Source organism: Mobula birostris, chromosome 5 (genome assembly GCF_030028105.1).
Source record: "Mobula birostris isolate sMobBir1 chromosome 5, sMobBir1.hap1, whole genome shotgun sequence".
Taxonomy (NCBI): Eukaryota; Metazoa; Chordata; class Chondrichthyes; order Myliobatiformes; family Myliobatidae; genus Mobula; species Mobula birostris.
This window is the reverse complement of record NC_092374.1, coordinates 99,472,656-99,486,122: the sequence shown is the minus strand read 5'-3', so window position 1 is coordinate 99,486,122 and position 13,467 is coordinate 99,472,656. Positions and strand designations below refer to the sequence as shown.

The 13,467-nt window shown below is 43.5% G+C and overlaps 1 protein-coding gene across 1 annotated transcript in view; it reads right to left on the bottom strand.

The window, feature by feature from the left end:
* The window catches only part of dnah2 (dynein, axonemal, heavy chain 2), a 609,335-nt gene that overhangs the window by 583,131 nt on the left and 12,737 nt on the right, over window positions 1-13,467 (bottom strand). Inside the window, exon 4 of the mRNA XM_072258532.1 lies at window positions 6,489-6,659. Within this exon, the coding sequence (XP_072114633.1) occupies window positions 6,489-6,659 (171 nt within the window). The remainder of the gene's footprint in view (window positions 1-6,488; window positions 6,660-13,467) is intronic.

Below are 13,467 nucleotides of genomic sequence, written 5' to 3'. Positions count from 1 at the left end.
CTCCAACCTGATGGCATGAACATTGACCTTCTCTAACTTCCATTAATGCCCCTCCTCCCATTCTCACCATCTTTTATTTATTTATTTTCCCCTCTCTCTGTCCCTCTCACAATTATTCTTTGCCTGCTCTCCATCTTCTTCTGGTGCTCCCCTCCCCCTTTCTTTCTCCCTTGGCCTCCCATCCTATGATCCTCTCCCTTCTCCTGCCTTGTATCCCTTTCGCCAATCAACTTTCCAGCTCCTAGCTCTATCCCTCCCCCTCTTGCCTTCTCCTATCATTTCACATCTCCCCCTCCCCCTCTCAAATCTCTTACTATCTCTTCTTTCAGTTAGTCCTGACGAAGGGTCTCAGCCTGAAATGTCAACTGTGCTTCCTCCTATGGATGTTGTCTGGCCTGCTGCATTCCACCAGCATTTTGTGTGTCAGCTTATATCTTACTTTTAGCTCTTGTCATCAAAATTCTTAGAAGTATCTTGGTGATATGATTTATTAAACTTATGGTACTATGTAATTTACATTCTATTGCTCCAGGTTTCTTAGGAAGAGTGATAAATACTGACTTTTTTTTCATCTCTTCTGGTATTATTCCAGGTCTCATAAATGTCATTGATTAAATCAGTAAGTTCTTCAATTCCATAATCTTCAAGGGCGATAATTTGTTCTATTACTAATTCATCAGAACCTGCTGCCTTTCCTTTCTTCATCTTATTTATTGCATTATGAACTTCAGATTTTAAAATACTTGGACCTTCAATGTTGTTCTTAATTTCTGGTTTCTCGCCTCGATCGTCTTCAAACAATTCCTGAATATACTCAGTCCTTCTGTTCATAATCTCAATATTACAAAAAATAAGAGACATCTTGGGAATCAAAGTTGGCGGTGAAAACATCAATAATTTCAGATATGCGGATGACACTGTGCTAATTGCAAGTACGGAGGAAGAACTACAAAACTCAATTGACATAGTTGTTGAAGAAAGTGCAAAAATAGGTCTATGTATCAACTGCAAAAAGACAGAATTTATAGTGATATCCAAAAAGGAGAATCCTATCTGCAGGCTGAGAATAAACGGGGAAGACATAAAACAAGTACAGAGCTTTTGCTACTTAGGAAGCTGGGTGAAATCAGATGACAGATGCAACATGGACATCAAAAGAAGAATAGGGATGGCAAAAGACACCTTTACGAGACTGAAGAGTATACTGACCAACACTAAACTAGGCATGACAACCTGCCTCAGAGTACTGAAATGTTTCGGTTATAAGGCTCAGAATGTTGGACAATATCTAGTAACATGAGGAAACAAATTGTAGCAGCAGAGATGTGGTTTTTGAGGAGGATGCGAAGAATATCATGGAGTAAATAAATATCTAATGAGCATGTTATGAACAGAGCAAACACAAAAAGAAAAATTATGTATGAGATCATGAAAAGGCAACGTAACTTCATTGGGCATGTGATTAGGAAAGAGGAGTTAGAATGTACGGTAATTATGGGAAAGATCGAAGGGAAGAAAGCAAGAGGAAGACAAAGACAAATGATGATGGAGACAGCGGCCAGAGAACTGGAAATGAATACCAATGAATTGATCCACTCGACCCGAAACAGGCGTGTGTGGGCCATGGCAGTCAAAGCTCAAACTGGGCATGGCACCTGATGATGATGATGATGAATTTGTCAGGTGTCAGGGTGTGGTAGAAGTGAATAGTATAGTTATGTATTGTTCCATATTAGTTAGTTAATTTAGTCTAGTTGAGGGGAAGTGAGTTGAAGGTGTTTTTTTTTGTTGACTGCTAACTTCATGAATTGGAACGCTTATTTTGTTAATTTTGCAATATCACTAATTTAGTTTTGTTAGCTCTTTTAAAAATCACTATAAGATCATTATTCTTTGCTGGTTTCGTAATAAAGGATCAAAGATACTTTTTTCAACTTGGAGCTCAGTTGTTTGGAAGCACTTCATACAGTGTTGAATCCCATACTCAGTCTGTCAGTGGTCTTGGTTTGTTTTCAAGTAACCGCCATAGTAATGTTGCAGTTCTATAAAACCCTGATTAGAGCAAACTTTGGAATATTGTGTTCAGTTCTGGTCGCCACATTCAAAGTTGAATTTTATTATCAGAATATATACATATCACTACATACAGCCCTGAGATTCTTTTCCCTGTGGGCAAATGCATAGATCAGTAACTCTAAACAGGATCATCTCAATAGATGATTGTAGTTAGCCTCTTTGTCCAAGAGCCTGATGGTTGAGGGCTAGTAACTGTTTTTGAACCTGGTGTTATATAAATACCTGGTTTATAGAAATGATGTGGAAGCTTTCAAGAGGGTGCAGAGGAGAGTTAGCAGGATGCTACCTGGATTAGAGAGCATGTCTTATGAGGAAAGGTTGAGCCAGCTCGGATGTTTCTCTCTGAAGCGAAGGAGATGACAGGTAACTGGATAGAGGTGTATAAAATGATAAACATAGATAGAATGTATTGTTTGTTGCACCATCCGCACCAGACTTTGGGGTGAATGGTCCCAGGTTCGAATCTATCTGGCTCTTTCCACACCTTCCATCCACGCTGGGCTGAGCATCGAGCTAGCAACTTGGCCTCGTAAAGCCAACACTAAAGAAAGGGCAGGGTTGCTGTCCGATGCGCCAAACAAGGCACAGGGAGGAACTTAGATAGAGTGGATAGCCAGAGACTTTTTCCCAAGGCGAAAATGGCTAAGATGAAGCGACATAGTTTTAAGGTGATTGTTGGAAAGTGTAAGAGGGACGTCACCATTTCTTACACAGATAGTGGTGGGTGTGTGGCACACCCTGGCAGGAGCAGTGGCAGAGGCACATACATTAGGTACGTTTATGAAATTCTTAGATGGGTACATGGATGATAGAAAAATGAAGGGCTCTGTAGAAGGGAAGGGCTAAACTTATCTCCTATCAACTCTGAACTAGAAATGGATATAGTATGTAAGTAGATTCTTATGGGCCACAGCAATGTGCGTTGGGCAGAACTGACTCTTTGTAAATTTTGGACGTTCCTGCTGCAGAATCCAGTTGCAAATGGAACTGATTATGCCATACCCTTGGTGAGGAAGGGGATAGGGTGCCATGTATACTGACAAGAACCGATGCTAGGAGGCTTCTCTGGTTTGAGCTGACTCATAAAGCGTAGAACATAGGAACACAACTGTACAATACAAGCCCTTCAGCCCACAATGTTTGACTGACCTACTCTAAAATCAATCTAATTCTCCACTCCCACAAAGCCCTCCATTTTTCTATCACCCATATGCCGCTCTGAGGGTTTCTTAAATGTCGCTAATTTCCCTCTACCACTACCACTACACCTTTGGGTTAGACCACAAGACCATAAGATAGAGGAGCAGAATTAGGCCATTTGGCCCATCGAGTCTGCTCTTCCATTTCATCATGGCTGATGCATTTTTCCTCTCAATCCCAGTATCCTGCCTTCTCCCCATATCCCTTCACACCCTGACCAATCAATAATCTATTAACCTTTGCCTTTAATATATATAAAGACTTGACCTCCACAGCTGCCTGTGGCAAAGAATTCCACAGATGCACAAGAGGCTTAGAAAGTAAGAAACCTTTGACCTAAGTAGTTTTAAGGAGGATTAAGAGATGTACAGGGTATCTGAAAGAAATTTTCTTACACCCAGACAGTGGTTGCCTTCCAGAATGTACTGCCTCGAGAAACTGGTGAGGTGGCCGCTTCACAGGATTTAAGGATCATCTGGACAAGTACTTGAATTCCAAGGCATAGTAAGTTATGGACCAAGTGCTCATAAATGGGATTATTATCAAGTCAAGTCACTTTTTAATCACCATTTCAACCATAACTGCTGGTACAGTACCCGGTAAAAACGAGACAATGTTTTTCGGGACCATGGTACCACATGAACAATACAAAAACTACACTGAACTACGTAAAAGCAACACAAAGACTAGACTAGACTACAGACCTACCCAGGACTGCATAAAGTGCACAAAACAGTGCAGGCATTACAATAAATAATAAACAAGACAATAGGCACAGTAGAGGGCAGTAGGTTGGTGTCAGTCCAGGCTCTGGGTATTGAGGAGTCTGATGGCTTGCAGGAAGAAACTGTTACATAGTCTGGTCGTGAGAGCCCGAATGCTTCGGTGCCTTTTGCCAGATGGCAGGAGGGAGAAGAGTTTGTATGAGATGTGCGTGGGGTCCTTCATAATGTTGTTTCCTATATGGATGCAGCGTGTGGTGTAAATGTCTGTAATGGCGGGAAGAGAGACCCAGATGATCTTCTCAGCCGACCTCACCATCCGCTGCAGGGTCTTGCGATCCGAGATGGTGCAATTTCTGAACCAGGCAGTGATGCAGCTGCTCAGGATGCTCTCAATACAACCTCTGTGGAATGTGGTGAGGTGGGGGGTGGGAGATGGACTTTTCTCAGCCTTCACAGAAAGTAGAGACGCCACTGGGCTTTCTTTGCTATGGAGCTGGTGTTGAGGGACCAGGTGAGATTCTCCGCCAGGTGAACACCAAGAAATTTAGTGCTGTTAATGATCTCTATGGAGGAGTCGTCAATGTTCAGGGAGGTGATGTGTATAGATAGATACTTGCCAGCAAAGACCAATTTTGGTGCTATATAACTCTATTACTCTCTGCGGTCTACTGATTATCAGTGTAAAGGCAATCTGTGCATCTTGTCGAGCAATGACAGGTTAATAAAGAACACATCTTTTATCCCATTTTGACTTTCCACATAGTAAGTCAGATAAAATATAGCAGACACACTGCCTGGGTTGAAAAGAGTCATACAAATTCCTAGAATCAAGCCATTAATGATGAGATTTTCTTTAATTTACTCCCGAAAGGACACAAGTTGTATATTCAATGTATGCCTGAAGTGTCCCGGGATTGCAGTCTATCATGCTCTGAAACTCTGGGGAGCCTGCAAGCCTTGCAAATCCACATATCCACTCAGTCATATGATCCCTGCTCCTCCAGTCAGGAAATATCTCAATATTGCAAAATTCAGTAAACTGGCTTACACACACAGATCAACCAATGATGCCAAAAATTATCTAGAAGCTAGCAAAATCAATTACACAGTGATCTTGAATTCTAGAGCGTATCAATGGAATGGAGTAAGTCTTTCTTCCTTTCTCTTTCAACTGTCTTGTAGAACACATAGACACACAGAAAGCTGCCATAGTTAAGCTGTAATAACTGGACAAATGGCAGTGAACCACACCTGAAGTCACTCAGATTGCATTCACTTCCCAAATCCCCAAACAAATAGCAAAATTAAGTTCAGCACATTCCAAGAATAAATTTGATTAACTTCTTAAATTCCATAGCTGAATAAAATGTGATGTAAACCTAATTCCTGTTCATGCCCCACATTTCTAAAGCAGAACAACATGATCCAACTTCAGCCATGAATGGCCGAAAGAACATTTTTTTTGAGAGTGTTTTTGTGCATGTATTACACGACAAATGTGTGTGTATTACTGCATCGGAAATACTAGAATGATCTTAATAAGCTGCATTATTCATTCAGAAATAATGCATTTTCAATTATTTACCACAGTAAAGCATTAAAATTGAACAATATAAACTTCCAAGAGCTTTGTGTTTCTTTTCTAAACTAGGTAGTCCATAACAAAAGTACTTTTTATGTACTTTTGTTCCACACACCCACCACTCTCTGATACTAGGAAGCACCTAATTACACAATGAACAGTGGCGAAATGAAACCCTCTTCCCCAAAGGTCTAAAGCCTGCGGTCCACTGGAGATCTCAGAAATGAAAGATGAAGTATTTAAGGGGAAGCTTAGGGGGAATTTCTTCACTCAGAGGGTGGAACAAACTGCCAGTGTTAGTGGAGGTGTGTGGGTTCAATTGCAACAGTTAAGAGAAAGTTGGATAAGTACATGGATGGGGGGGGGAATTGAGGACTATGTTCAATGGGATTAGGCAGAGTAACAGTTCAGCACAGGTTAGATGGGCTGAAGGGCCTGCTATAGTGCCCTATGACCATGTAGTAAGATAGCACGGGTGTTACAGTAGCATATCTGTTAGCGTAACAATTTACAGCACCAGCTGTCAATTCCCACCGCTGAAATAAGAAGTTTGTATGTTCCTTCCATGATCACATGGGTTTCCTCTCGCATTCCAAAGATGTATGGGTTAGGGTTAATAAATTGTGGGTGTTGGAAACACGGCAACACTTGGAGATTTCCTTCAGCACATCCTCAGACTGTGTTGGTTGTTGATGCAAGCAATACATTTCAGTGTTTTTTGATGTTTCCACAAACATGTGAGAAATAAATGTAATCTTTAAAATATTTATCCTTAAAAATCTTGAACAGAATAATTTGTATTCAGTCTTGATGAATGAACAATGAAACGACTCGTGGGGCTAATAGCCTACCAGGTGCTCCCCACTCATCCTGTGCCCACTAGAATCACTCCACAATGTACCCACCTGTGCAGGTGTGCCAAGGGTCACCTGAAGCCCAGAGTATTGATCCATGAACACAGTCAGAACCCTCTGAGTAACATCTTGAGCGAACGCAGTCAGCATCTGGTCGTGCTCCAGGGTCCACATCTCTGGCTGGAGACCCTCCAGAAGCACACGGCTTTTGAAGAGGTCAACCTGCATTCAGAAACAGTGGGTTTGAGTTCAAGCACCTTTGCTCCATCTGCCACAGGAAGGATATCGCGGTGGCCATTTACATTCACCATTCCCATTCCAACTGCCAGAAGGGCCTGTTCCATCTGTATCTCTAAATAAAATGAAATAAATGAATTGTCAGTCCATTGCCTCCTCCACTGCCATAATGAGGCCACACTCTGGCTGGAGAAGCAATACATCATATTCCGTCAAGGTTGCCTCCGACTTGATGGCATGAACATTGATTTAGCCAACTCCCAGTAATTTCTACCCCTCTCCTTCTCTCCTTTCCATTCCCCATTCTGCTTCCCTCTTACCCCTTCTCCTCACCTCCCTCTAGTACCCCTTCTCCTTCCCTTTTTCCCATCATGCACTCTCTTCTCCCATCAGATTCCTCCTTCTTAAGCCCTTTACCTCTTCCACCTATCACCTCCCAGCTTTTACTTCTCCCACCTCCTTCCCCCCCCCCCACCACCATTCTTATTCTGGCTTCTTTCCCCATTCCTCCTTTTCAATTCTCATGAAGGGACTCTGCCCAAAATGTCTCCTACTTCAGGAACCTAATGTCGAAGCTCTGGGTTGACACTAGGATCTACAAATGAAAAAGTGCAAACTTGTCAGAGTGGCTGGCATTGGATTGAAATGTCAGTCTGGGGCTCCTTTTGCCTGTTCTGGTGAACATGGACAGTTCGGTGGCAGCATTCAAACAATCACAGTGCAGCAATGTCCTTTGCAAATGAGTACAAATTCCTAGGTTGATACTGTACATCAGACAACCTGGCCTGAGCCAGCACATAGATGGGAAACACGCCAGTGTCTTTACTTTCTTAGGAGGCTAAGAAACACTCTAGTAAATTTCTACAGATGTATTGTTAAAGTATGCTTGTTGCAGCAGGGTTTGGTAGAGTAATTTGAATGCACAGAAATGTAAGAAGTTGCAGGGAGTGGTGGATTCAGCCCAATACATCACAGGCACATCCCTCCCCACCATCAATAGTGTCTTCAGGAGATTCTGTCTCAAGAAGACAACATCCATCCAGGCCATGATTCCTTCTCACAACTACCATCAGGTAGGAGGCACAGAAACCTGAAGTCCCACACCACCAGGCTGAGGGACAGCTACTTCAAATGTTCAGTTATTGAACCGACTGACACAACAGTTGAGCAACATTTAACCACTTTGGTCATTTTGACTAAAATGTTTTTCTTTGTTCTAATTGTTCTTTCTGTTAAAAATTTGTTTATAATTTTGTTTAATTTATGCTTTTCCTGTGCATAAATTACTGCTTTGGTACTGCTGCAAGTAAGTTTTTCAATGTTCCTGTGCACTCACACATCTGGACTGACAATAAATTCGAGTGTCAGCATGACAATGATGACTAGGAGTGAAGTTTGGAGGGATCTAGGTGTTTTAATGAATGAATCACAGACACATAACAGGCAGGTCCATCAAATGAGTTACGACGACAAATGGTATTGACAATAGACAACAGACAATAGGTGCAGAAGTAGACCATTCGGCCCTTCGAGCCTGCACCGCCATTCTGAGATCATGGCTGATCATCTACTATCAATACCTGGTTCCTGCCTTGTCCCCATAACCCTTGATTCCCCTATTGATAAGATACCTATCTAGCTCCTTCTTGAAAGCATCCAGAGAACTGGCCTCCACTGCCTTCTGAGGCAGCGCGTTCCACACCTCCACAACTCTCTGGGAGAAGAAGTTCCTCCTCAACTCTGTTCTAAATGACCTACCCCTTATTCTTAAACCATGCCCTCTGGTACTGGACTCTCCCAGCATCTGGAACATATTTCCTGCCTCTATCTTGTCCAATCCCTTAATAATCTTATATGTCTCAATCAGATCCTCCCTCAATCTCCTTAATTCCAGCGTGTACAAGCCCAGTCTCTCTAACCTCTCTGCATAAGACAGTCCGGACATCCCAGGAATTAACCTACTGAACCTATGCTGCACCTCCTCCACAGCCAGGATGTCCTTCCTTAACCCTGGAGACCAAAACTGCACACAATACTCCAGGTGTGGTCTCACCAGGGCCCTGTACAAATGCAAAAGGATTTCCTTGCTCTTGTACTCCATTCCCTTTGTAATAAAGGCCAACATTCCATTAGCCTTCTTCACTGCCTGCTGCACTTGCTCATTCACCTTCAGAGACTGACAAACAAGTACTCCTAGATCTCTTTGTATTTCTCCCTTACCTAACTCCACACTGTTCAGATAATAATCTGCCTTCCTGTTCTTGCTCCCAAAGTGAATAATCTCACACTTATTCACATTAAGCACCATCTGCCAAGTTTCTGCCCACTCACCCAGCCTATCCAAGTCACCTTGAATTTTCCTAACATCCTCATCACATGTCACACTGCCACCCAGCTTAGTATCATCAGCAAACTTGCTGATGTTATTCACAATGCCCTCCTCTAAATCATTGACGTAAATCATAAACAGCTGTGGTCCCAATACCGAGCCCTGTGGCACCCCACTAGTCACCACCTGCCATTCTGAAAAACATCCATTCACTGCTACCCTTTGCTTTCTATCTGCCAACCAGTTTTCTATCCATGTCAATATCCTCCCCCCAATGCCATGAGCTCTGATTTTACCCACCAATCTCCTATGTGGTACCTTATCGAATGCCTTCTGAAAGTCAAGGTACACCACATCCACTGGATCTCCCGCGTCGATCTTCCTGGTTACGTCCTCGAAAAACTCCAATAGATTAGTCAAGCATGATTTGCCCTTGGTAAATCCATGCTGGCTCGGTCCAATGCTATCAGTGCTATCAAGATATGCCGCTATTTCATCTTTAATAATGGACTCTAGTATCTTCCCCACTACTGATGTTAGGCTAACAGGGCGATAGTTCTCTGTTTTCTCCCTCCCTCCTTTCTTAAAAAGTGGGATAACATTAGCCATTCGCCAATCCTCAAGAACTGATCCTGAATCTGAGGAACATTGGAAAATGATCACCAATGCATCTGCAATTTCCAGAGCCACCTCCTTTAGTACCCTAGGATGCAGACCATCTGGACCTGGGGATTTGTTAGCCTTCAGTCCCATCAGTCTACTCATCACCGTTTCCTTCCTAATGTCAATCTGCTTCAGTTCCTCTGTTACCCTATGTCCTTGGCCCATCCATACATCTGGGAGATTGCTTGTGTCTTCCCTAGTGAAGACAGATCCAAAGTATTTATTAAGTTCGTCTGCCATTTCTCTGTTTCCCATAACAATTTCTCCCAATTCATTCTTCAAGGGCCCAACATTGTTCTTAACTATCTTCCTTCTCTTCACGTACCTAAAAAAACTTTTGCTATCCTCCTTTATATTCCTAGCTAGCTTGTGTTCATATCTCATTTTTTCTCCCCGTATTGCCTTTTTAGTTAAGTTCTGTTGCTCCTTAAAAATTTCCCAATCATCCGTCTTCCCACTCACCTTAGCTCTGTTATACTTCTTTTTTAATGCTATGCTATCTCTGACTTCCTTTGTCAACCACTGTGGCCACTTTCCCCCCTTTGAATCCTTCAGGGGATGAACTGATTTTGCACCTTATGCATTATTCCCAAGAATACCTGCCATTGCTGTTCCACTGTCTTTTCTGCTAGGATATCCGACCAGTCAACTTTGGCCAGCTCCTCCCTCATCGCTCCATAGTTTCCTTTGTTCAACTGCAATACTGACACTTCTGATCTGCCCTTATCCCTCTCAACTTGCAGATAAAAACTTATCATATTATGGTCACTACCTCCTAATGGCTCCGTTACTTCAAGATCACTTATCAAATCCTGTTCATTGCACAACACTAAATCCAGAATAGCCTTATCCCTGGTCGGCTCTCGTACAAGCTGTTCCAAAAATGCATCCCATAGACACTCTACAAACTCCCTATCCTGGGGTCCAGTATCAACCCGATTTTCCCAGTTCATCTGCATGTTGAAATCCCCCATAACTACTGCGACATTTCCTTTGCCACATGCCATTGTTAACTCCCTATTCAACTTGCACCCAATATCCATACTACTGTTTGAGGGCCTGTAGATAACACCTACTAGGGTCTTTTTGCCCTTACTGTTCCTCAGTTCTATCCACACTGATTCTACTTCTCCTGATTCTATGTCCCCCCTTGCAAGGGACTGAATCTCATTCCTCACCAACAGGGCAACCCCACCCCCTCTGCCCACCTTTCTGTCCCTTCGATAGCACGTATACCCTTGTACATTCAATTCCCAGGTCTGATCCCCCTGCAGCCATGTCTCCGTTATCCCAACAACATCATAGTTACCCATTCGCACCTGAGCTTCAAGCTCATCCGCCTTATTTCTGACACTTCGTGCATTCAGATATAGAATTTTTAACCCATTTCTCCTCTCTCTGTTTAAATCGCTGCCTATTGTGCATAGCCCAGCTCCCCAAACTCTCACCGGGCTATACGCCCCTTGAATTTTGTTGTCCTTCTTAAATTTACTCTTTCTGCACATTTAACTCCATGCTCCGTCAGACCATCCCTCTGCACATGTATCCTCCTTATCACTCATTCTGCCTCACCTTTCTCTACTTCACACTTAATATTCCAGAACCATGTAGTCCCCACCTGTCCTTTATACTTCATCTCGCTATCCTCTCTCACATTCTGGATCCCTGCCCCCTGCAAATTTAGTTTAAACCCCCCCAAGCAGCACTAGCAAACTTTCCTGCAAGAATGTTAGTACCCCTCCAGTTCAGGTGTAAACCGTCCCGTCGGAACAGATCCCACCTTCCCTGGAACAAAGCCCAATTATCTAAAAACCTGAAGCCCTCCCTCCTGCACCATCCTCTCAGCCACGTATTGATCTGTATAATCCTTCTGTTCCTCGCCTCACTCACACGTGGCACAGGTAACAATCCTGAGATTGTTATCCTGGAGGCCTTGCCCTTCAGCTTCGCACCTAACTCCCTGAACTCACTATGCAGGACCCCCTCACTCTTCCTACCCACGTTGTTGGTCCCTACATGGACCACAACATCTGGATTCTTGCCCTCCCTCTCGAGAATAACCTGCACCCGATCTAAGATGTCCCAGACCCCGGCACCAGGAAGGCAACATACCATCCGAGACTCCCGATCTCCCCCACAAAATCTCCTATCTGCCCCCCTGACTATAGAATCCCCTATCACTACCGCTGTCCTCTCTTCCTTCCTTGTCGAGGGTCCAACCTCAGTGCCAGAGACAGGACCACTGCAACTTGTTCCTGGTAGGTCATCCCCACCAACAGTATCCAAAACGGTCTACTTATTGTTGATGGGAATGGCCACAGGGGTGCTCTGCTCTCTCTGCCTGCTCCCCCTCCATCTCCTGACAGTCACCCAGTTGCCTACCTCCCGTCTTTTCGATGTGACTACCTCCCGATAACTCTTATCTGTCTCTGCCTCCCGAATGATCCGTAGTTCATCCAGCTCCAGCTCCAATTCCCTAACTCGCTCTGATAGGAGCTGCAGCTGGATGCACCTTCTGCAGGTGAGTTGCAACTGAGTTGAGGTTTAAGAATAGAGAGCTTTGTACAGACTGCTGGTGAGGCCACACCTGGAATACTCTGTGGTCTTGGTCCCCTTACTGAAAAAAAAGTAACGGTAGCATTGGAGGCAGAGGATCACCAAGGTAACTCCTGGATTAAGAGGAATGCCCGATCAAAAAAGGCTAAACGGTTTGGGTCTATATTCTTGGCATTTAGAAGAATGAGACGTGACCTTAATCCAATATACAAGGTTCAAAGGGGACTTGACGGGGTGGATGGAGCATTGGAAGGAGTTTTAAGGCCCTTACCTAAGAAAGGATGTGCTCACATTGGACAGGGTCCAGAGGAGGTTCACAAGAATGATTCCAGGAATGAAAGGGTTACCTTATAAGGAGATGGCTCTGTTCCTGTACTTATTGGAGCTTTAGATTGAAACCTATTGAATACTTAAAAGCCTAGATAGAGTGGGTGTGGAGAGAATGCTTCCTATAGTGGAGGAGTGCAGGACCAGACAGCACAGCCTCAGAATGGAAGGACATCCCTTTAAATGAAGGGACTAGAGATGAAAAGGAACTTCTTTAGCCTGAAGGTGGTAAATCTATGGAATTCATTGCTACAGTCAGCTGTGGATGGCAAGTCATTGGGTATAAAGCAGAGATTGATGGGTTCTTGATTAGTAAGGACATCAAAGATTACAGGGAGAAGGCAGTGGAATGGGGTTGAGAGGGCCCTTCGACTAAGATCAACCTGCCCAGCCCTCCTACGTAGACCTCCATTTCACCATCATCGAAGAGTTTCTTAAATGTCCCTAATATATCTGCCTGTCTTTTTTGGTGATCCCTATCTGTTCTGGTGATCTGCCTCATTTACATTCATGATCTCATCCCTTTGGTGCTTATGGAACCTCCTATATGCAAGATGGCTGCCTTGAATTCCTCCTTGACAACCATACCTCACATGTAATTCAGTGGGAGGGAAGTGTCTTTAGGGATCACAAGGATCTGAAAAGTCAAAGGCTTTCAGTCCTACAGGGTGTTTGGTGTAAAATCTTCATTTCTCTGAAAGCTCAAAACCTGCATCCCTCAGATCTCTGTGTCCTTGAATCCCAACTTCGGATTCATTCCATGAATTTCCTGTTTCACAGAAGCCTCATTCTCTACTCTAGATTCCTCCTTAAACCCTGGAATTTCATTCTTTGAGACAGTTCATGAGCCTGTCACCTTGGCCAAACTCAAATTCAAAGTATTTATTATCAAAGTCTGTATGCAGTATTCAATCCTGA